Source organism: Suillus plorans (assembly GCF_016647745.1).
Source record: "Suillus plorans strain S12 chromosome Unknown HD556scaffold_8, whole genome shotgun sequence".
In the NCBI taxonomy this organism is placed as follows: domain Eukaryota; kingdom Fungi; phylum Basidiomycota; class Agaricomycetes; order Boletales; family Suillaceae; genus Suillus; species Suillus plorans.
Genome location: NW_024537392.1, coordinates 165,650 through 185,581, shown reverse-complemented (window position 1 = coordinate 185,581; position 19,932 = coordinate 165,650). Strand labels below are relative to the sequence as shown.

The following is a 19,932-nucleotide window of genomic DNA, read 5'->3' as shown; positions in this document are numbered from 1 at the left end:
TCTGGGGGATGGGCAAGTCAGCAATGCGAATGCCATAGTAAAGCACAAGTGAGTGACAGGACAAGGACTGTCGTCGCTTAGGTCAGCGTGCCTTGGACGGCGTTTGCCGAAGCGTCACGCCCACCAGCGGACGGTGTTGTTTGCGAGAGAAGTGGCATCACGGACCGTGGGACAAATTATTCAAATGAAGGTCCCTCAATACTCTCAGTGACCACAATTCGACTGCGTTGCACTCCAGCTCTGGCGCACGGTTAACGTAGCTCACGATCGTTACCCACGACGCCTTGGCAATGGCTGAAAACATCTACAGCAAGGGAACGAGAGTCTGGTTCGAGGACAAGGATCAGGCATGGATTTCTGCAGAGGTCACGGCTGTTACCAAAGGCGCTGACGATTCGATAAAACTGGCGTTTGTCGATGAACGAGGCAAGGTACGCGTTATATTTCTCACTGTTCAATTTACAGAATTCGCCGACATGAGTTGCAATGTGAATGACAGGAATTTGTCATTAATACCACTGGCAAGGACATCAAGGCTGGAAAGGAAGGCTTGCCTCCTCTTCGAAATCCTCCCTTACTAGAAACAGCAGATGATTTGGCTACCCTATCGCATCTAAATGAGCCTTCAGGTATATTCTTCTATGGTGAACGTCGGAATCAGTGCTGAGTGCTATTCAAGTCCTGCATACCATCCGCAATCGCTATGCCCAACATAGCATCTACACCTATAGCGGAATAGTGCTTATTGCCGTCAATCCTTTTCAACGAGTTACTCTATATGGCCCCGAGATTATTCAGGCTTACAGTGGACGGAAAAGAGGAGATCTTGAGCCTCATTTGTTTGCTATTGCTGAGGATGCATATACCGCGATGGCGAAGGAGGGCATGGGCCAGACTATCATTGTGTCGGGTGAAAGGTAATCTCCATGCCTCTGTAGCTTTATTGTAATACTGATTTAACTCTGTCGTCGTTCAGTGGAGCTGGTAAAACTGAATCAGTGTGTGCAGTGCTTCTCCCTATTATTGGAACTCTAACCTGTTTTCAGGCTAAATTCATCATGCGATACCTGGCATCAGTAAATCCTCCTGAATCCCAAACGAAAGCGAAGACAAAATTTTCTCTCGACGAATCCAGTGAAATTGAGCGCCAGATACTCGCCACAAACCCGATTTTAGAATCGTTTGGAAATGCCAAAACAACTCGTAACGACAATTCTTCGCGATTTGGTAAATACATTCAGGCGAGTAATTCGGATTTAGGCCGCTGAATATCTAACATGCGCTGTAGATTCTTTTTGATGGCAAACAAGAAATTGTCGGCGCCCGAATCCGGACTTACCTGTTGGAACGATCACGCATTGTGTTTCAACCAACGACCGAACGGAATTACCATATCTTTTATCAACTGTGTGCTGGCGCACCGTCGAAAGAACGAAAGGATCTCGGCCTTGACCCTGACGTGACTAAATTTCACTATCTGAAACAAGGAGGACCGACGTCGACACCGATAAGTGGAGTTGATGACGCGGAAGAGTTCCGGGCGACGCAGCAAGCATTATCGACAGTTGGAATCAGTGTAGAGAAACAGTGGGCGGTCTTCCGGCTTCTCTCAGCCCTGCTCCATCTGGGCAACGTGAAGGTTACCCAAACACGAAACGATTCGGCCATAGATGATGCAGATCCTGCCCTTCTTCTTGCTACTCGCTTCTTGGGAGTGAACTTCGCCGATTTCAAGAAGTGGACTGTCAAGAAGCAGATCGTTACGCGCTCGGAAAAAATCGTCACTGCACTCAACGCTGCACAGGCGACAGTGGTTAGGGATAGCGTGGCGAAGTTTGTTTATGCATGCTTATTTGAGTGGTTGGTAGCCATCGTCAATGAAAGTTTGGCCGGTGAAAACGGAGATGCCGCCGAGCGAGCTGAGATGTTCATCGGCGTGCTGGACATTTACGGCTTTGAACACTTTCAGAAGGTTACATCCCGTCCTTCGGTTAATTCATGACACTCACTTGTTTACAGAACTCCTTCGAGCAGTTTAGCATCAACTACGCTAATGAAAAATTACAGCAAGAGGTGAGTGTAAAGTATCCGCAACGTGTTCATGGCTTAAGATATCACTGTCGTAGTTCAATTCTCACGTCTTCAAACTCGAGCAAGAGGAGTACGTTAAGGAGGAGATTAACTGGACTTTTATCGACTTTTCAGACAATCAACCTTGCATTGATGTGATCGAAGGGAAACTGGGCGTCCTCGCGCTCCTTGATGAAGAGTCGCGTTTACCGTCAGGCAGTGACGCATCTTTTCTTCAAAAGCTGAGCAGCCAACTTCTGAAACCTTCCAACAAAGACGTCTTCAAGAAACCTCGGTTTGGAAATTCTGCGTTCACTATTGCCCACTATGCCCATGATGTCACGTACGAAGTTGAAGGATTCCTCGAGAAGAACCGCGATACAGTTCCTGATGAACATATGCTTTTGCTTGCATCCACGAAGAACCCCTTCTTGAAGGAAGTTCTCGACGCTGCCCTTGGATCTGTGAAAGCAGCCGAACCTCCACACCCTGGGTCACCCTCTCTATCTGATTCCGGCAGTGGAGGTTCCCGTCGTTCATCCATCATTCCTGATCCTGGTCGTTCATCATTGGTCGCAGCGAACGCTGGCCCCAAGAGACCAGGAGCTGCCATCCGGAAGCCCACGCAAGGCTCTATCTTCAAAGCCTCCTTGATCACCTTGATGGATACCCTCAGCATCACAAACGTCCACTATATACGGTGCATCAAACCCAATGAAGCCAAAAGACCTTGGGAGTTCACACCATCTCAAGTTTTAGGCCAGTTGCGTGCTTGTGGTGTTCTCGAAACCATACGTATCTCTTGTGCTGGATACCCTTCACGTTGGACTTATGAAGAGTTTGCTGAGCGGTACGGCCACTACTGTAGCTCTCCGCGTTATTAATTGTTGATCATTACACAGGTATTACATGCTAGTACCCTCAGCGGATTGGCAGCCAATGATACAGCACATGGAACTCAGGCCTCTCTGCTCACTTATTCTTGAGAGAACTATCAACGACCCTGACAAATATCAGAGTGGTCTCACAAAGATTTTTTTCAGGGCTGGTATGCTCGCAGCATTGGAGTCCCTCCGCTCGGAAAAGCTCAATGCTCTTGTCACGATTGTGCAAAAGAACATGCGCAGGCGCATGGCTGTGAAGAAGTACCAGGACTTGCGCCGAGCTACAATCAAAATCCAAACTTGGTGGCGTGGTATATTGGCCCGCAGGCTCGTGGAGAACATTCGTAGGGATTTTGCCGCAAGACGCCTTCAAACCGGTATTCGCCGTTTCATTCAGAGGTCCAATTTCCTGCAAACAAGGCAATCTATCGTCTTATTCCAGAGCCGTAGGTTTTTTTTTATGAATTCGTACAGTAGCATATTGAAACTCTCGCCACAGGTATCCGCGGTGCCCAAGCCCGACGGCTGTACAGAGAGAGAAAGACTTCACATGCTGCTATTCTCTTGCAATCTCTTTTCCGTGGAGTGTACGTCCGTAATAGTCAACTGATAATATCTTACCAAAATTTCCCCCTAGGCTCTATCGTCGCAGTCACAAGACAGACGTCAGGCATGTTGTTTATTTGCAATCTTGTGTCCGTCGGCGGCTTGCTCGGAAACAACTGAAGGCTCTCAGAGCTGAGGCCCGTTCAGTCTCAAAGTTCAAGGAGATATCGTATCGGTTAGAAAACAAGGTAGTAGAGCTCACTCAAACACTTCAGACACGCACGGAGGAGAAGAAGGTACTGCAGGCGCAGCTTTGCGAGTTGGAGAAACAGATTCAGCAATGGACATCGAAATACGAAGAGGCCGACACAAAAGCGAAGTCCTTTCAGACTGCACTGTCAACAGCCGAGGCTGAACTATCACGCCGTGATGAGCTTCTTTTAGCAAAGGCTGATGTAGAGAAGCGATTGGATGAGGCTGTTGCCAAAGCCGCGGAGAAGGAAGCAATGATACAAAAGCTATCAGACGAGCTCGTTGCACAGGCAGAGAAGCTGCAATTCCAGGAGAAGGCATTTGCCCATACCCCGTCACGTTCTGTCGAGGATGGGTCCGTCATACTGACTCTCAAGAATGAAGTTAGTAGCCTGCGGGAGCAACTAAACCGGGCCAATGCCTACAACGCCCTCACGAGGAATGCTCGAGTCGAAGCTCCTGTATCACCCACCTTTGCTCCAGCGTTGCGTATGCCTGATTCTGGTGGTCTCTCCAACGGCACAGCTCTTGTCCCGCCCTCGAGCAGTCGTCACCAACGAAGGCACAGTTCAGCAGGCGTTGTTCAACTCAGCCCAGCCGAAACCCGCACGTCCGTTGATGAACTCATGCTCGACGTCAAGAAGAATCAAGCTCTCAGCCATCGCGCAGTATCTGTCGCATACAATGGCGAAGATAATGTCCTTCGCATGCGCAACAACGGCCTGGCAGATGTTCGCTCGTATGACGACCTTGCTGAGGAGAAGATCAAACTCATGCAGGACACCAAGCGACTGGATGAGGATGTTCTTGTTGGTCTCATCAGAGGCCTGAAGATTCCAGCACCAAGTCTCACTAATCCGTCTGCTGTGAAGGAGATCCTTTTCCCGGCGAATCTTATCAGCCTTGTTACCAATGAGATGTGGAAATATGGGTTGATATCGGAGAGCGAGCGTTTTTTGGCAAACATTATGGAGTCCATTCAAGCCCATGTGATGGTAAGATCGTTGTCTATCATCGGGTGATTTCATTCACTAATATGTTGGATCTTAAAGTCGTTCAGCGGTGAAGATTCCATTATACCCGGAATTTACTGGCTTTCGAATGTCCACGAGATGCTGTCATTCATCTATGTGGCTGAGAGCGACATGCTACAGGGCATTGGCCCTGGAGAAGAGAATGCTGTCCGAGAGTTTGACTGGAATGATTACGAACGGCTTGTCACGGTCGTCAAGCATGACCTTGGCAGCTTGGAATATAACATATACCACACGTGGATGCTAGAGACCAAGAAGCGCCTTGCGAAGATGGTCGTACCTGCTTTAATAGAGAGTCAGTCTCTGCCGGGATTCACGACGAGCGATGGCGGTGGTCGGTTGTTTAATCGTCTCCTCAATACTAACAGCCAGCCAGCATACAGCATGGACGACATCCTAAACCTTCTGAACATGGTCTGGAAGAGTCTGAAGAGCTATTACATGGAAGATTCAGTGGTGCAACAGGTCATGGCTGAACTTCTCAAGCTGATCGGCGTCACGAGCTTTAATGACCTTTTAATGAGAAGGAACTTCTCCTCTTGGAAACGAGGTGTGTCCCTATCCATCGCACGGCGTCGTTTCATTGACATAAAGTTACTCAAGCCATGCAAATCCAGTATAATATCACACGCATAGAAGAGTGGTGTAAGTCTCATGACATGCCCGAGGGGACGCTCCAGTTGGAACATTTGATGCAGGCCATTAAGCTTCTGCAACTGAAGAAGGTGCGTGCTACTTTTACATCCGAACAACCGTTAATTGACGCCTGTGGGATAGGCAACACCCGCAGATATAGAGATCATATATGATGTCTGCTGGATGCTTAGTCCGATGCAAATACAGCGAATGTGTACGAACTACTACGTAGCAGAATATGAGGTATGACACACGCATTCCGCATTCATTTTCTTCGCTGATTTCTCTAGAACCCCATTTCTCCTGAGATTCTACGTGTAGTAGCCTCACGCGTTCAGGCAAATGATCGGAACGACCATTTACTATTGTCTCCCGAGTCGGAAGAAGTCGGTCCATTCGAGCCTCCCTGGCCTCGCGAGGTGTCTGGCTTGGAGACATACGTTCCAGCATATCTCAATGTGTCTCATCTACGCAGATTAGCTGCATTAGTAGCTTGATGTTTCGCCTGCGTTTGACCCCCAATGTTCCTATAATACTATACCTTACGCTGCCAACTTTCGTGCTTTAGCTACTTCAGGACCTCTGTTAAGTCAGTTTATGTATATGGCATCCCCGACTCCTGACATTATAGTGGAGGAGGGTTTTCAGTATCACTGCCTTTTGGAATAATAGTTAAGCGGACGACAGTCTTTGACTGACTAAGTTACATCGATGGACACAAAATATGCCAGGAATAAGTAAGTCGGGTGCCGCCAACGCCATTACGATTCAATAGGCTTGTGGTCCATGAATAAATCTGGCGTGACCTTCAAATTGGGGTGAAAGTATTATGACAGACATTGATCAATCACTTCGACTATGAGGAAGAGCCGACAACACGACTGTGCATGTGTCCTCCACTTGCTCAGACAACAACAGATCATTCTGGAGGGGTGAGCAACTTAAAGGATCTGAGCCTGATGTCTTTATGAGGCACAGTGGCTAACAGAATGATGAGGTTTTCGAGATCTGGTTCTTGGGCAAATTTCACTAACTGTTTGATACGAGGGAGGAACTCCAAGATTCGCCGAAATCAGGTCCAATGCCCTGCCTGCAGTGACCACAGACTACAAGCCAAAAGTGAGATAATCCACATAGCCTATCAACAAGATAGATGCTACCTTTCTGAACCAAAGTACGCGTTCTTGCACGGGCCTTCCAGTCACCTCCAATCGAGCTTTGATGTGCAAGCGTTCATTGACAGGTACGGTGGATGATTTGTCCCTAGGGTCCCCCGCAGAAGCACTATGACGCATCTTCATGAGTGTAACTTTCTGTATCTGGGCTAATTTCTTGGGGTCTGTGGGAGGCTTGACTGTGCGTCGGACAGCCATGGGAGTATGTGAAGGTGGGTTGGAAAAATGGCGGGCGAGGATATCTTGAGCATCCTTCTTTTCATCGGACTCCTGCTTCTGCAGACCTGTACATGAATGCAAATCTGGATGGCGATGACTGACCAGTTTGAGCTCCTTGTATAAAACGATTCCAGAAAACATACTCGATACAAAATGACAGAAGGCATTTCGTGCATGCCGCAGATGAAGTTGGTTTCGTTTCGAGATTGACCTCTTGACTGATAACACTTTCAAGGCTCGGTTTCTTGCAATCTCCAAGAGCACATCTCCGGTGTTTCACGATGGGAGCGCGTTCCTCGGAAGGCCCACTGGCATCTAGTGACGCACAAGTGTGCTTATCAAGGGGGATGTGATACCTACAAAACACCTTGTTACAGTGACATTTGATTGGTAGGAAATCGACCTCATTGCAGGACGTTAGGTCGCAACGCAGACCGACTGCATCAGGCTCCATAGGATATCAATTATATCGAATGATCACTATGCAGTGTCACACAGTGTAGTACTACTGAGTGTAACGTAAAAGTATTACGTAATTAAATTGATACATCTAACGTCAAGCAAGAGTAGCAGGCGCCCAGCTGCAGCAATCCTGTGACTTCTTCACCACCACCCGGACACAAATTGTCATGAACATCATAGTGCGGTCTCCATCCCAATTGTCGCTTAGTATCTGCTAATATTCACAAAGGAAACTCTGTTTGGAAAGACAGTTACGCCTGCTGAGCGATTGCGACAGCATCAGCGTGCATTGAACAAAGCACAACGAGAGCTTGACCGTGAACGGTCAAAGCTTGAGCAAAGCGAAAAGAAGCTTGTGGCAGACATCAAGAAAAGTGCCAAAGCTGGCCAAATGGTACCTTTCTTTCCCTCGTCGTGCATCAATTTCAATGTTCTCAGTAGAATGCGTGTAAAGTGATGGCGAAGGACCTCGTTCGCACCCGGCGTTATGTCCAAAAGTTTTACCAAATGAGGACACAACTACAAGCCGTTGGACTGAGGATACAGACTCTAAGAAGTAATCAACAAATGGCAGATGCCATGCGCGGAGCCACGAGGGTACGTTGCAATTCTTCACTTGTTCAACCCTGCATCCTCATTGACGCCTTTTCCAGGCCATGGCTTCCATGAACAGGGGATTGAACCTCCCAGCTATCCAGAAGATCATGAATGAGTTTGAAAAGGAAAGCTCGATGATGGATATGAAGGAAGAAATGATGTCGGACGCTGTGGATGATGTTATGGAGGATGATGCTGAAGATGAAGAGGAAGAAGGTGATAAGATATTACGAGAGGTTCTTGACGAAATAGGTGTCAATCTTTCTCAGCAGGTGACTATGATGCCATCCCTATCTCATATATATTCATCCACTTTCGTTTGCAGCTCACGGATGCACCTACTGGTCTCGGTTCAATATCATCACCACTGACAGAACGCAGACCGGTGGCATTGGGGGAATCGATTGGTGGAAGTGGCTCTCCCAAAGGCGATGACACAGCAGGGGGTGGCCCGTCAGATGAAGATAGCCTCCAAGCAAGATTAGACGCTTTAAGACGAGGGTGAACTCCAACTCATACATCCCGCCCTTCACTTTCACACATTCTCATCGACTGCCTAGCTATCTCATCACGGAATATATATCTGTTTTTCCTCGCGTGAATTTATACCTTCAATGCCACGACATTTTTTGCATCCTGTAAACTGAAAGACCAGGATATGCCTGATCCACTGTAGAACCCATCCACGTCTTCTTCCTAAAGAGCAGGTTGATGACCGAAATGACATTCGATTCGGAATTTACTCACATTGTCCAGGTTCAGTAACGAACTGATCTGCTGCAAGCGCACAAACTTTTCCCGGATGTCTCCAAAGATCGTTTGGGACGAGAGATATGCCATTATTGATCGAAGGTCACGGTCGAAACGCACGGCACCCAGCTGTACTAACGTTACCTTCAAGATGATCACGGAGAAGTATAACGCCTACCTCAGAGAAATGCAGCGTCAAGATATACTTCTCCCAGGGTCGGGCGATAACATCGAGTGCAAGCCCAAACAACATGCGATAGTTATTGTCCGTGAACGCATCCTGTACAAATATAAATATATGCACTAGATGTTGTGGCGGAAAGCTGACCTTGTAGCCATCGACCAATCCCTCCCACGTTTTAACAAACCGCTTCCGAACCACGTCATATTGTTCTGCGGCGTTATAAGAGTCTTCGTCGAGTACATATGATACGTCTTTAAACACGTCTGGAATTAAAGTGCGCAACTTGGGTCTCATTAGCTGGTTAAAAAGCTGCTCCACGCCTGCCTGAAATCTAGTTCAGCGAAGCGATCCTCGGTGAGAATAAGCAAGTACATACTTTCAGCGTCGAACGGAATTTAGCTACAGATCCTGTTAAACTGGAAATTACCCTTTTCACGTGTGATTGTTCTGCATCCAGAAAAAGTTGAGTGATGTTTTGGTGACCAAGAAGATCCTTCGTCAATCGCTCCATGTGCGAAGAAGATAGATCAAGGTCATTGAGGAGAATCTTGTACACAATATGTCAGCGTAAAATCGTAGTTGACGGGAAGGTACCTACGATGAACGATGTACGACACTCTCGCTCAGATTTCTCCCCACGTCCGCCACCGCCGGTGTTTGCCGCCGTTCGATAAACATCATCAAGTTTCCGCTTGATGCCGCCAGCATAATCATGATCCATAAAGTCCTTCAAGAGATCAGTCATTCGCTCAATATGCTTGAGTGAGCCCGCAGACAGAACTCGCGAGTAGACTGTCTTGAGAATGTAGAATACATCGTCTGGTGTTGTAGTAGTGACGGGCGATTGCGAAAAGTCAGGAGACGATAATCGGTGAGCCTCCAAAATAGTTCAGTTTAAGGTTCTGATGTGTGCGAGAACAAATACCTTGTCGATGATAGTACGCATATACCATGTCTCCATCGGAACATAATGAGTCGCGAGAAGTTCGTCGAACTCTTGATGAGAGCGACTAGATTCCACAAGTTGTAGTAGATCTGGTTGAATTCCAGAGCCCCAAGCATTCAGATTATTGTCGATCTGTGACTTATGTCCTTCATGATCGGGGCCTCGTGAAACAGGAGTGACCCGGCCGCTCTGAGCATCTTCCTCGACATCTTCATCCTTGGCGTTGTAAGCGCATGTGTTTTGCATGGATGAGGGTACTCACCTGCAGTTGCTCCACAAGAAACTTGCGGAACAGGAACCATCGACCACTCATACCTGCAATTTCAGATAAGAGTTTGTCGACCTCGCGAGGGTCCAATTCATCGTCATCTTGTGATGAAACCTGGGATGATTGCTTGCGGGTAGGTGCGATGGAGAAGGAAGAGTTGGCCACATCTAGAAGCTACTGGGCACTAGTCTCGAAATCATCATCCGATCATATGGATTAGGTACTTCACCTTTCTTTTTATTGACCTATCTTCTCTCCAGCTATCCAATGTAAGCCGCACAACACGGTCGCATTCATCGAGTAAGCGTTTGATGACGGTTGTCATCTTACCTGCCCCATAATATTTGTCAACGACCGGTTGGTGGTGGTCAACTATCATGGCAACACTTTCGAGTAGCGCTGTAAGTGCAGTCACAAAGTATAGAGGTGAAGAGGCTAAGTGAGATGTAAGAATGTGAAAGTTGTCCAAGCCTGATTATAGCGTACTTTTGGCTGACGTTGGAGCCCTCACTCGCACAAGATCGACCACGAACGATGCATAGGCCTCGAGGCCTTCTGCCTCCCAACCAATGGTAGGAAAGAGTTTGAAATAACGAGTCGTAGCTGCAGCATCTCGCGAGCGAGATGCTTCTTCGAAGTGACTCTTGAAAATGGATAAAAGTTGTTCTCGTGCAGCCTGCAGGGTCTGTGCTGGGGGCAAATGACTCTCAGCTGTAGGCTGTTCAGGTTGGTGAGAGGAGTCTGGAATGTTTCGGATGGTTACTCACAACAACAGACTCTGCAAAGGGTCCTGAAATGATTGTAAAGGACAAGGACATGGCGCGCGCACAACATCTGGCGGCCGACTCCCAGTCTTGGTTTTCGATGCAAGATTGTAATTGAGCAAGAGAGGACTGCATGACAGCATCGGCTGAATCTAAATGTGGACGGACGACATTTGAAGACATACTTTCAGTTCCATGACTTGTCCGACCCGCTCAGCAGCCTCTCCAACGCGTCTCATTTCCTCATCAAGCGAACGTACACGTCCACCCACGCGTTCTGCTGTCTGTGCAGTAGCTGAGACCTTGATTGAGAAGTTTGCTGCTTCAATCTGAAGGTCATCGAGACGCGGAACGAGAACCTCTAACTGCTGGAGTGACTTGTCAATAGATTGACGATTTGAGAGAAGTTGTGTCAGGGAGTTTGAGAGTTCCGTTTCAGCAGATTGATACCACGACAAGCATGATAGTATTTCATTTAGAGAAGTAAGAGTTCGTGGATCTTTTGGGGATTGGAAGTCGTCTGGTGCTGTATTGAGGATACTCTCAGACATTGGAGGTGACTGCTATTATGATCTAATACAATTGGATTATATTGGACTGGGCCCGATGCAGTCACTACGTATCATAACACTGACTGACTGACGCCGTGAACTGTTTCCTCCAATTCTTCCAGTATACTCGCAAGATGTCTCATGAAATTTCTGATGTGCTCACAAACGTCGCTCTCCCAAAAACTCAAGCGACCATAACTCTTCGAGTAATCAAATCCTTCGAATACCGCACGGAACGCAGTCTCGTCTTACACATGTTGAACCTGGAGATCACAACAGTTGGCGAGCTCAAGGATATGGCTCGGCGAGGTATGCCACTCTGTTTAGCATACCCCAACTTGTTCCATCCCTTCCTGCAGCTATTCAGACTAGTTCAGGATGGAAGCCGTATCGGAACGTGCATCTAGGTTAGCATCACGGCCTCTGCCCTTCATAGGAGAATGTTCAAATTTTCTGGCACAGATACACTCAAGTTGTACACCAAAGCTCACGGTGCTAAGGTATGGTCCCCGAATCGTACAATTCTGAGAATTGGCCTAAAACCCCCTGTCAGACAACCAATCTGATCATCAATATGGACCACGACGACTGGATTTTCGATGATGACGCCCGCACCCTAGCTGAACTTGGTATTGGTAAGTCCTTCTGTAAGGATACAGGTCGTCTGTTGAAAGTCACGCGCTAGAAAACGAGACAGAGATCAGCTTCTTTAATCGTGTAGCTTACAATGCCTTCAAGGAAAATCCCGAAGTACAATCTCCTCTCATCTTGATAAAGTCCTTCCTTCTTACTGCCGTCAAACTCAGATTCGATGGGACATTCCTCCGTAATGCGGAGAGCCAACCAAGAAGTGAAGAAGTGTTAATGAAATGAAAATGCGTATTAAATGTAACGAGTGTAACAAATGCGAGTCTCTAGCGCAACAGATATCATGCTAATCATGCTAATGGACATGCGCAAATCACTGATTTGCGCATTGAACACGCGGCTCTCCTTCATGATCCTCGTCCATCGACTCATCTGACATAGCATTTGCCTTTGACCGCGCGTCAGGCTCATCCAGATCCACCTCCTCGAGATGAATATTCTTAGGGAACTTCTCGATCTCTGTTCGTGGTGGTAGTGCCCTCTCAAGCAAAGAGATGACGGCTGGATCGATATGTTCGGGGAAATTCACAGTGAACTTCACAAACAAATCTCCTGGCTCATGATGTCGCTGAGAGGGCATTCCCTGGCCGCGTATGACCTTGACAGCATCTGCCACAAATATTAGCGTCATGTTTTACCACCGCGCTCTTCATAAATGCTTACCATTCTTGACAACCTCGCCAGGAACAAAGTTCACAATGAGGGCGCGATCGTCGAGGTGACGAATCCCAACTCGTCCACCGCCAAGGGCCGTCAGTAGATCGATCTCCAGTTCTGTTATGAGATTCGTGTCTTGACGTTTGAAGCGGTCGTGCGGTTTCTCTTCTATGACGATAACGACATCTCCTGAGTCGGCGTTTGGCGACTGATCACTTTCTCCGCTGAACACAATCGTCTGGCCGCCCTTCATGCCCTTGTCTATGTGCACTTCCAAAATCTTCTTCTCAGGCATGACTTTCTTGCCTTTGCATTGCTGGCAGCGATCCTTTATATTGATCATCTCTCCCGTACCCGAACATTCCTCGCAGGCGGACTGTATCTGCTGGATCATGGGGCCCATCTGGCGTAACGTGACCTTGATACCACGTCCATTGCATGAAGAACATGGTCGCACAGCACCCTCTTTCCCACCGCGACCGTGGCACTTAGAGCAAAGTGCGTTGCGAGTAAGAGCAAGTTTAGTTGTCTTGCCCTTATAGAGATCCTCGAGTGTCACGTTTACGCGATGTACAAGGTCCTTAGTCTTGCGGGCAGCCTGCTGGCGATTGCCGCCGCCGCCGCCAGCACCAAAGAATCCGCCGCCGCCAAACAATTGACTGAAAAGGTCCTAGGGGTTCAAGTCAGTCTGATGCCACCATCAATGTCGAGCAAAGCCTTACCTGGGGATCCATCCCACCCATTCCGCCCTGCTCGGAAAGACCAGCTTCACCTCGAGCATCATATATACCACGCTTTTGGGAGTCGGAAAGAATCTCGTATCTACAAAATGAGACAACAAAAATCTGTACATGTAATGTAAGACATACGCATGTGTAACTTCCTTGAAGAGTTCTGGGTCACCACCTTTGTCGGGGTGTAGTCTCAAGGCTCTGCGAAACGAATCAATATGACGTTCAGACTCGCCACGATTCTTATCTTACTTTTTCCTGTATGCCTTCTTCAATTCAGGCTCTGAAGCATCTACTGGGACTTCCAGGAGATCATAAAACTTCCTGCACTGAGTGTTAGCATACAAATTGGTTTGAATATCACTAGCCGCACGTTTCTTTGACCATGGCGGAGGAAGGATAATAAGACAGCGATGTGGTTGACACAGAAGTGGACGCTGTTCACTTTTCTAAGGATTCCACCCGCGCTCAAGAATCCTGTGGAACCTACCAGAATTTTCTCTAGCTGTGCCGGCTTCTCTCAAAATGGAAGCGGTCCTTTTTCGATCATTTTTCACTGCCACCTTGCCATCAGCTCACACAGCTTCGTAGACACAGCTCGATGAGTAGTACTAATCTGGACCCTCTAAAGTTCTTCTACTAGGGTTGTAGTCAAAGAATCACGAGTCATGCTTCAACGATCCCCCTTTTTCGAAAGATATTGTCGATTATCGAAAGACTACATAGCTACATTGTTGCCCTATGTTCTCCATACCTTATCAAGCGCTCACGTCGGGATAGACATCAAAGCGACGCTGTTTTGTGACTGGTATTCCAGCTCTTACCTCGTGGAATGGTTCAGGATCTAAATCCCGTGTGAAATCAGCAACTTGTAAATAACGAGCACGATGTCAAATTCACCGATATCGACATGCAGAATCGTCTCGTTCTCATCAGCCTCCGCAAGTACATGGCCACTGATAGTTGATTTAGTGCGATCAGTGTACATCAAAGGATATGCCTTACTATGGGTCAACGACCATCGAGTGCCCCCACTATCATGATAGTTCAAATCTCTTGGTTGCACAATTATTGTGGCGGTTCACTTACTGAATGGTACCCAGCGGTCATATCCCGTGCTGGACTGCACATGGAAAAGAAAACCTGGTTATCATTGGCCCTGAAGGCTACGTCAGGAACTATTGAGCACAGTTGGACAACGCGCTACCGAGCTCGTTGAAGCAGTTCCCAATGCAAAGGTCCAGTGGTGAGGTTAAATGCCCCAGGATAAACCATGGCATGACAACCTTAAGAGGTTGTGCGTTTTTCGTTTTTCGTATAAATCATGTAACCACGAACCTCGTCGTGCCGCAATCATCGCTAGTTCCGGGAACCTGACGTCGTAGCATAAACCGAGCCCAATACGTGCAAATTCTTAAGATACTTTTATCGAGTGTGGCGCAGGCACGTTGAATGAGGTTCGTACCAGTGTCAAAATAGTTCGCCGTCGTTCCTCCTGTCAACGTTTCGCTCTCCTGTAGGTACGATGAGATCCAGAAAAGACGCTAAAGCGAGAACTAGTAAAGGGTATACCTTGAATTTTATCTTCCCAGGGATATCGATGTCAAATAGGTGAACCTTGCGATGTGATGCAACAAGTGCACCTCCATCCACGTACATCAGTGTTAATTGGAAAAAGTTTCAGGGAACTTGACACCTGTCGGAGAATACACAGTGCAGGTGTTGTAGATGTTGTTCGTCTCCACATCTCTCTCGGGTATCGAACCTGTTAAACAAAATATGAACTTTCTATCCCTTTGCCACACGTTTGAGCGAGGTATGACCTCCGATGAGCCAGATTCCCGCCTCCTTCGCAGCAGAAGACAGCATCTTCACACTTTCGCTTACACTCGCTTGAATATCATACTCCTTGCCAGCAGTGTAGCTAATGCTCTCGGCATACGCGGGGAAGTGAACAAAGCCGTACGGTGAGTTGAAACATTCCTGAAAAATGAGTCAGAGCTAGGTGAAATAAGATTAATTCCATACCGGCAATACAACAACTTGAGGCCTCTTGTCTGAATTGCTCTTTGCTGCCTTCATGATCATCTCGCGAGCATGGTGAAGATTGGCTGCCTTGTCAGAGCCGATAGAACCAAGTTGGATAAGCGTGAGGGTGAATGGCTTGAAGACAGGAGGAGCGACTGAAGTCATTGTGCGGCAGGCAGAATGCTTGAGATTGTGGGATAATGGCAGCAGTGCTCCGGATAAACGCAACATATACAGCTAATTAAGTCTGCCCAAGTTGTCGCTGGCTTCCAAGTATCTTATATCAATCACTACCGGGCCGAGGCCCGGTGTACCGTAAGACGGTCTTATCAGGGTCGTTACTAACTCGTTAGAGTCAGAAAGCCAGACAGACCACTCCAATATCAATTATAACATCTTCAGGTTTGTGAGCTAAAATCCAGCTTGTGACCGGCATTAAAAGGAATTCGTTATTGACTACATATTTATCAGACTATCATGGCGAGTTGTCCACCAGTGCTAGTGATGTATAATCCCGTCTGTGGAGATGGCACTGCCGAGACCTTTTTCGATGAGCATGTCTTTCCTCGTCTCGAGGAAGCACATATCCAAGTTACCCAAAAGATGGCAACTGGAGCCGCTGGACATGCGGGTACCATAGCGTTCGACTTTCTCGAACGATATGAGGGCAACGTGACAGTCATATTGGGCTCCGGCGATGGAACGTTGCACGAAATCATCAACGCCCTCTCACTCGTGGCACTGAATGGTGTACGCAAGAATGTTGTATCATCCTCAGTTCGTGTAGTTCTTGTCCCATGTGGGACGGCAAACGCTCTCTACTGCTCATTGTTCAAGCCAATCTCCATGAATGAGGGCCCAGCATACAAGCTGAAGTCTCTTGAAGCATTCATCATGGGTTCGGATGTCGTTCCCCTCACACTGACTGTCACGACCCTATCTGCTCCACCGAGCTCAAAGCAAAGTTGTTCCAAGGTCGCTGTCTCAGCGGTAGTGACCTCTACTGCTTTGCACGCATCTATCCTCCATGATTCCGAGAGTCTGAGGAAAGAACTGCCAGGCATTGAAAGATTCAAAGTTGCTGCGAAGAACAACATTACACAATGGTACAGCAGCCATGTCAAGCTGTTGCCTGCGCCATCTGCTCAGGCTGTGGAGATATACGATCCAGACCAAAAGACTTTCGTAATTCACAAGGATTCAGATGCTCATGGAATTGTGGATGTGCATGGTCCATTCGCATACTTTCTTTCTACCGTCAATGTCGATCGTTTGGAACCTGCTTTTAGAATCACCCCTCTTGCGTCCGACTTTGTTTCGTCGGAGGTCTCACTAGACCTTGTCATGGTTCGACCTCACCGTGATCCCACCTTTGTCATGGATACCATAGAAGCTCGAAATGCCTTTGCAGAGAAATCAGTTGCTGTGCTGACTGCAGCATACCAAGATGGGAGCCACATCAACTTGAGATACACCGACGATGGAAAGATAACCAATGAAGGGACAGGTCCCACTGTGATAGAATATATCCGATGCAAAGGATGGGAATGGATACCTGTGAGTTTTCCCCGCCTGATCTTTATACGCCATCTGATAGTGAGTAGGATGAGGTCGATGAAAGGGCCCACCTTGTATGCTCAGATGGAGCCATATTCTCAATTGTGAAAGGCGGAAAGGCAGCATGCAGTGCAGCAGTACCAGCCGATGGTGCAGAATTTTCGGTATACGTTTAATGGGAAGCAAAGTTGTTACAATTTCAGGAGTAAAGAAAACAATACACTCCGGAGCGCGTCCCGCACGATTTCCTCAGTTTGTATGTATTGTACGGAAATTGGGTTGACGATCGTTGCGGTACGAATTCTCATCTTCACGTCCGCCGGTCACAGGTGCATCGCCCTCGGCCCTATTAAATTAGATTTAGGCATAGTGAAAGGAGCACACCACTCCAGTCTGATGGAAGCCGTAGTAAGCTTACCAAGGTCCATGCTCTTCGCGTAGAACACTGGGTCTGCTCCCGTCACCCTTGAGCTTGCGGTTCAAGGCAGCAAATGCATCAACAAGCTTGCTACGTGCACCTTCCCTTGCCCTTCGGATGCGGAACTTTGAATGAATGTACTTGCTAGCGGGAACCGGTACTTTGAAGGACACCCGGGGTCCTCGTCGCAGGCCCATAAGCAAGTGATTACGGCAAGACCAGCACCGTGACGGTCTAAAACTTCTGTTTCATACTACATTTCATTTCCAGCTGTACTGTAAACCTTTGGCAGAAAGCGGATCCTTTTGGATCCATTCACCGCACGTTCCGTGAGCATGGATAGCGGAGTAGTGAGAATCAATCATGGATCAGACGTCTTTGTTGTTCGCGCATGCTCTAATGACGATGGGGCGGACTTGTTGGCTATAGCAGGCGAGCATTCAGTGGAAGTTTTCCGTGTGGTGTGTGTGTTCCCAAGCCGTACGAGCTAGGCAGTTGATCACATCTTTTTCTCATTAAGAGCCCACCCATTAGTGAAAGGGTGGCGTCTTTTCATGTTGGGAGACGCATAACAGCTCTAGCGTGGTCGCCTCGATCCGTTTCACCTAGTTCAAGTGATGACTGGGTTATTGAGTAAGGCGGTCCTAGACTCCCTACTGTCCACAAAGCATGAAATTGACGCTGTCTCAGAATTACTGCTGCTGCTTCAGACTTCAGTCTTCACCTACTCACAAAATCTTCAACATCTTCCGAGAACACGTTCGCGTTTGGTGGGGGTCTCAGCGGACACCACGGCAAAGTCAATGATATGTGCTTTTGTGGAGGACGTGATCAAGACAATGCAAGATATGTCGCGACGGTGGCAGGTGCATCACTCGTTCAAATTGCGTAATGAGCATACTCTGAACATTGAAATATTGCGCCCAGATGACAAAATGCTGATGGTTTGGGATCTACATCCAGCACTGGATATTTCTTCTGGAATCCCTTCTCCAGAGAGGTCACTGGGTACCGACGCGTCGCCGTCGCCCCATCCCCGTCCTCAACCAACTTCATATGTGATTTCGTTTCCCCACCCCCTTGTTACTGTAAATTGCCACCAATCCAGCAGCAAAGAATTTCTCGTATCAGACTCCCGAGGTTCCGTCTTCTTGACGGACTGGAGGTCTGATCCAGAGCAAAGTGAGCAGGGGAGCTGGAGGCATTCCAGTGTTATTGAGCTCGTTGAACCACACGGGCTGTCCAAGTCATTGATGGGTATTTCATCACAGTGGACGGGATTTGCAGCTTGGCGTCAAGATAACATTGATATGTCGGTGCACAATTGATTCTGAGTTCGACTTACAGCTGACTTTATATGTTATTTAGCGTAGGGGCAACTTACGGCTCCCGCTTTTCCATATGGGATTTGTCCAAGTCCCAGGGTGGAAAACCTTTACAAACAGGTATAAGTTTTCCTGAAGGTGGTCACCAATTCCGGTACGCCTTTTGCTCTATTGTTTTTAACTATCGAGACCCTCACATCGGCCTACAAGATGGTGCCCGACGAGTCCGGATTATTTCGCTATTGCGTCCCAGTGCGCAACCAAAGGAGCGGTTATTCATATTCACGATATGAATTATGTCCATGCACAGCCTCATGTTATTAACATTGCTCCGCGCCCCCATCGCGTCCGGGATTTCGATTTTATGGCTAGGAGGGGTAATCCAGTGCTTGCGGTTGCATACGGTGTAGAAGTCGTTGTTTTCCCCATTGGTGTCGAGTGACATGTCTAGAGAACTAACCATGATGAAGTCATTCATAAACCAATACTACTGCTGTACTGAGGTGCTGCCAGAAAATTCCGTGTATGAAGAAAAGTGCAAGATAAGCAACGCTCCTATCAACTGGTTCCAAAACCATTTGGGCCGATAGGTGCTATGTGTACGTATGGATGGTGGGAATAAGAAGTAGATGTGTCTCCGTAGGCAATGTTGCGGAAACCGTCGTTGGCGGGTACGGTGTTACCGTTCTCTCCAAAACCAAGCTCGACTAACATACTGCGGTAGTAATGAAAGTCGGTTTCTGAGACATGCCCGAGGTTGTAACCTGAGAATTGACCTGAAGGGCCATACGAGCCAGAACCACGACCTAACGCATCAGTATAGTTCGGTCCTCCACAAGGTGCGTTTTGGCCATTCATATCAGAATTCTGCGTCGGATACGCAGAATATGACAGTAAGGAAGAGGATGATGGACATGCAAATTGCTCAGGTGGGCATGGAGCAGTCGGTGTATATGGACCTACGAATGAACAATGAACTGTCAACATATACATTGCATAGCGTGAAGACGATTTACTTTGAATGTTTGGGTCAATGGGGATGTCTTTTTGAGCGTTTTGTCGAGCCCGCTCTATATCATTGCGAACAAGACTCCACAGAAACCGAGCGTGGTAGGCAGCTGATGTTGAGGTGGGCGAAAGGTGAGAAGCTTCTTGATACGCATCGGCCGTTTTCGTGATCGCAGTATGAATCTGATGAGCTGCACCCTCTGGCAATTCTGATTGCAGGTC

General features: G+C 47.7%; 9 protein-coding genes across 9 annotated transcripts; 5 read left to right on the top strand and 4 right to left on the bottom strand.

The window, feature by feature from the left end:
* The first annotated feature begins 193 nt into the window (after positions 1–193).
* HD556DRAFT_1533987 (myosin 5) lies at positions 194–6,112 on the top strand. Its single transcript, XM_041309555.1, has 15 exons — positions 194–431; positions 500–629; positions 680–917; positions 977–998; positions 1,047–1,241; positions 1,289–1,972; positions 2,020–2,073; positions 2,127–2,920; positions 2,973–3,400; positions 3,454–3,541; positions 3,592–4,747; positions 4,805–5,336; positions 5,390–5,511; positions 5,564–5,665; positions 5,713–6,112. The coding sequence occupies exons 1-15, from the start codon at positions 291–293 to the stop codon at positions 5,917–5,919; spliced, it is 4,893 nt and encodes a 1,630-aa protein (XP_041164517.1). The 5' UTR covers positions 194–290; the 3' UTR covers positions 5,920–6,112.
* On the bottom strand, positions 6,113–7,329 carry HD556DRAFT_1339677 (uncharacterized protein). The gene is made up of 4 exons (XM_041302047.1): positions 6,960–7,329; positions 6,583–6,913; positions 6,457–6,528; positions 6,113–6,403 (listed from the first exon to the last, which is right to left on the bottom strand). Exons 1-4 carry the CDS (start codon positions 7,268–7,270, stop codon positions 6,266–6,268), a joined length of 852 nt encoding a protein of 283 aa, XP_041164516.1. The 5' UTR covers positions 7,271–7,329; the 3' UTR covers positions 6,113–6,265.
* Positions 7,330–7,445: 116 nt separating this feature from the next.
* On the top strand, positions 7,446–8,380 carry HD556DRAFT_1430165 (vacuolar sorting protein DID4; the record flags this gene model as incomplete). Its single annotated transcript, XM_041304881.1, has 5 exons — positions 7,446–7,457; positions 7,508–7,672; positions 7,720–7,875; positions 7,932–8,147; positions 8,201–8,380. The coding sequence occupies 5 exons, from the start codon at positions 7,446–7,448 to the stop codon at positions 8,378–8,380; spliced, it is 729 nt and encodes a 242-aa protein (XP_041164515.1).
* Positions 8,381–8,478: 98 nt separating this feature from the next.
* HD556DRAFT_1502040 (COG4-domain-containing protein) lies at positions 8,479–11,338 on the bottom strand (the record flags this gene model as incomplete). The annotated part of the gene is made up of 12 exons (XM_041308970.1): positions 8,479–8,571; positions 8,623–8,754; positions 8,804–8,905; positions 8,954–9,133; positions 9,186–9,356; positions 9,408–9,686; positions 9,735–9,971; positions 10,018–10,197; positions 10,253–10,458; positions 10,510–10,741; positions 10,791–10,916; positions 10,973–11,338. The coding sequence occupies 12 exons, from the start codon at positions 11,336–11,338 to the stop codon at positions 8,479–8,481; spliced, it is 2,304 nt and encodes a 767-aa protein (XP_041164514.1).
* A 40-nt stretch (positions 11,339–11,378) lies between these two features.
* Positions 11,379–12,195, top strand: HD556DRAFT_1339662 (uncharacterized protein). Its single transcript, XM_041302046.1, has 6 exons — positions 11,379–11,647; positions 11,698–11,745; positions 11,801–11,838; positions 11,892–11,973; positions 12,024–12,088; positions 12,145–12,195. Exons 1-6 carry the CDS (start codon positions 11,473–11,475, stop codon positions 12,166–12,168), a joined length of 432 nt encoding a protein of 143 aa, XP_041164513.1. The 5' UTR covers positions 11,379–11,472; the 3' UTR covers positions 12,169–12,195.
* Positions 12,196–12,299: 104 nt separating this feature from the next.
* On the bottom strand, positions 12,300–13,761 carry HD556DRAFT_1430162 (uncharacterized protein; the record flags this gene model as incomplete). Its single annotated transcript, XM_041304880.1, has 6 exons — positions 12,300–12,595; positions 12,650–13,313; positions 13,366–13,465; positions 13,513–13,575; positions 13,627–13,698; positions 13,748–13,761. 6 exons carry the CDS (start codon positions 13,759–13,761, stop codon positions 12,300–12,302), a joined length of 1,209 nt encoding a protein of 402 aa, XP_041164512.1.
* Positions 13,762–13,906: 145 nt separating this feature from the next.
* Positions 13,907–15,567, bottom strand: HD556DRAFT_1502028 (carbon-nitrogen hydrolase; the record flags this gene model as incomplete). The annotated part of the gene is made up of 11 exons (XM_041308969.1): positions 13,907–14,218; positions 14,275–14,330; positions 14,380–14,408; positions 14,464–14,533; positions 14,582–14,660; positions 14,713–14,787; positions 14,840–14,888; positions 14,947–15,017; positions 15,071–15,139; positions 15,198–15,357; positions 15,403–15,567. 11 exons carry the CDS (start codon positions 15,565–15,567, stop codon positions 14,133–14,135), a joined length of 909 nt encoding a protein of 302 aa, XP_041164511.1. The 3' UTR covers positions 13,907–14,132.
* Positions 15,568–15,906: 339 nt separating this feature from the next.
* HD556DRAFT_1430160 (uncharacterized protein) lies at positions 15,907–17,135 on the top strand (the record flags this gene model as incomplete). The annotated part of the gene is made up of 2 exons (XM_041304879.1): positions 15,907–16,959; positions 17,007–17,135. The coding sequence occupies 2 exons, from the start codon at positions 15,907–15,909 to the stop codon at positions 17,133–17,135; spliced, it is 1,182 nt and encodes a 393-aa protein (XP_041164510.1).
* A 412-nt stretch (positions 17,136–17,547) lies between these two features.
* HD556DRAFT_957355 (uncharacterized protein) lies at positions 17,548–19,238 on the top strand. Its single transcript, XM_041312123.1, has 6 exons — positions 17,548–17,838; positions 17,898–18,010; positions 18,068–18,243; positions 18,305–18,689; positions 18,746–18,856; positions 18,913–19,238. The coding sequence occupies exons 1-6, from the start codon at positions 17,713–17,715 to the stop codon at positions 19,142–19,144; spliced, it is 1,143 nt and encodes a 380-aa protein (XP_041164509.1). The 5' UTR covers positions 17,548–17,712; the 3' UTR covers positions 19,145–19,238.
* The last annotated feature ends 694 nt before the right edge of the window (positions 19,239–19,932 follow it).

What these genes read in the sequence shown, in the direction of transcription:
- HD556DRAFT_1533987 (XM_041309555.1), top strand. Translation starts at nt 291, where the DNA reads ATGGCTGAAAACATCTACAGCAAGGGAACGAGAGTCTGGTTCGAGGAC. An exon ending in GCTTTGAACACTTTCAGAAG is followed by an intron (nt 1,973 to 2,019) that starts GTTACATCCCGT and finishes ACTTGTTTACAG; the next exon opens with AACTCCTTCGAGCAGTTTAG. An exon ending in ATGAAAAATTACAGCAAGAG is followed by an intron (nt 2,074 to 2,126) that starts GTGAGTGTAAAG and finishes TCACTGTCGTAG; the next exon opens with TTCAATTCTCACGTCTTCAA.
- HD556DRAFT_1339677 (XM_041302047.1), bottom strand. Translation starts at nt 7,270, where the DNA reads ATGGAGCCTGATGCAGTCGGTCTGCGTTGCGACCTAACGTCCTGCAAT. An exon ending in CTTCTGTCATTTTGTATCGA is followed by an intron (nt 6,914 to 6,959) that starts GTATGTTTTCTG and finishes CAAACTGGTCAG; the next exon opens with TCATCGCCATCCAGATTTGC. An exon ending in TTCCTCCCTCGTATCAAACA is followed by an intron (nt 6,404 to 6,456) that starts GTTAGTGAAATT and finishes TCATTCTGTTAG; the next exon opens with CCACTGTGCCTCATAAAGAC.
- HD556DRAFT_1339662 (XM_041302046.1), top strand. Translation starts at nt 11,473, where the DNA reads ATGTCTCATGAAATTTCTGATGTGCTCACAAACGTCGCTCTCCCAAAA. An exon ending in CAAGGATATGGCTCGGCGAG is followed by an intron (nt 11,648 to 11,697) that starts GTATGCCACTCT and finishes CCCTTCCTGCAG; the next exon opens with CTATTCAGACTAGTTCAGGA. An exon ending in GTATCGGAACGTGCATCTAG is followed by an intron (nt 11,746 to 11,800) that starts GTTAGCATCACG and finishes TTTCTGGCACAG; the next exon opens with ATACACTCAAGTTGTACACC.
- HD556DRAFT_957355 (XM_041312123.1), top strand. Translation starts at nt 17,713, where the DNA reads ATGGATAGCGGAGTAGTGAGAATCAATCATGGATCAGACGTCTTTGTT. An exon ending in AGTGATGACTGGGTTATTGA is followed by an intron (nt 18,011 to 18,067) that starts GTAAGGCGGTCC and finishes ACGCTGTCTCAG; the next exon opens with AATTACTGCTGCTGCTTCAG. An exon ending in ATATGTCGCGACGGTGGCAG is followed by an intron (nt 18,244 to 18,304) that starts GTGCATCACTCG and finishes TATTGCGCCCAG; the next exon opens with ATGACAAAATGCTGATGGTT.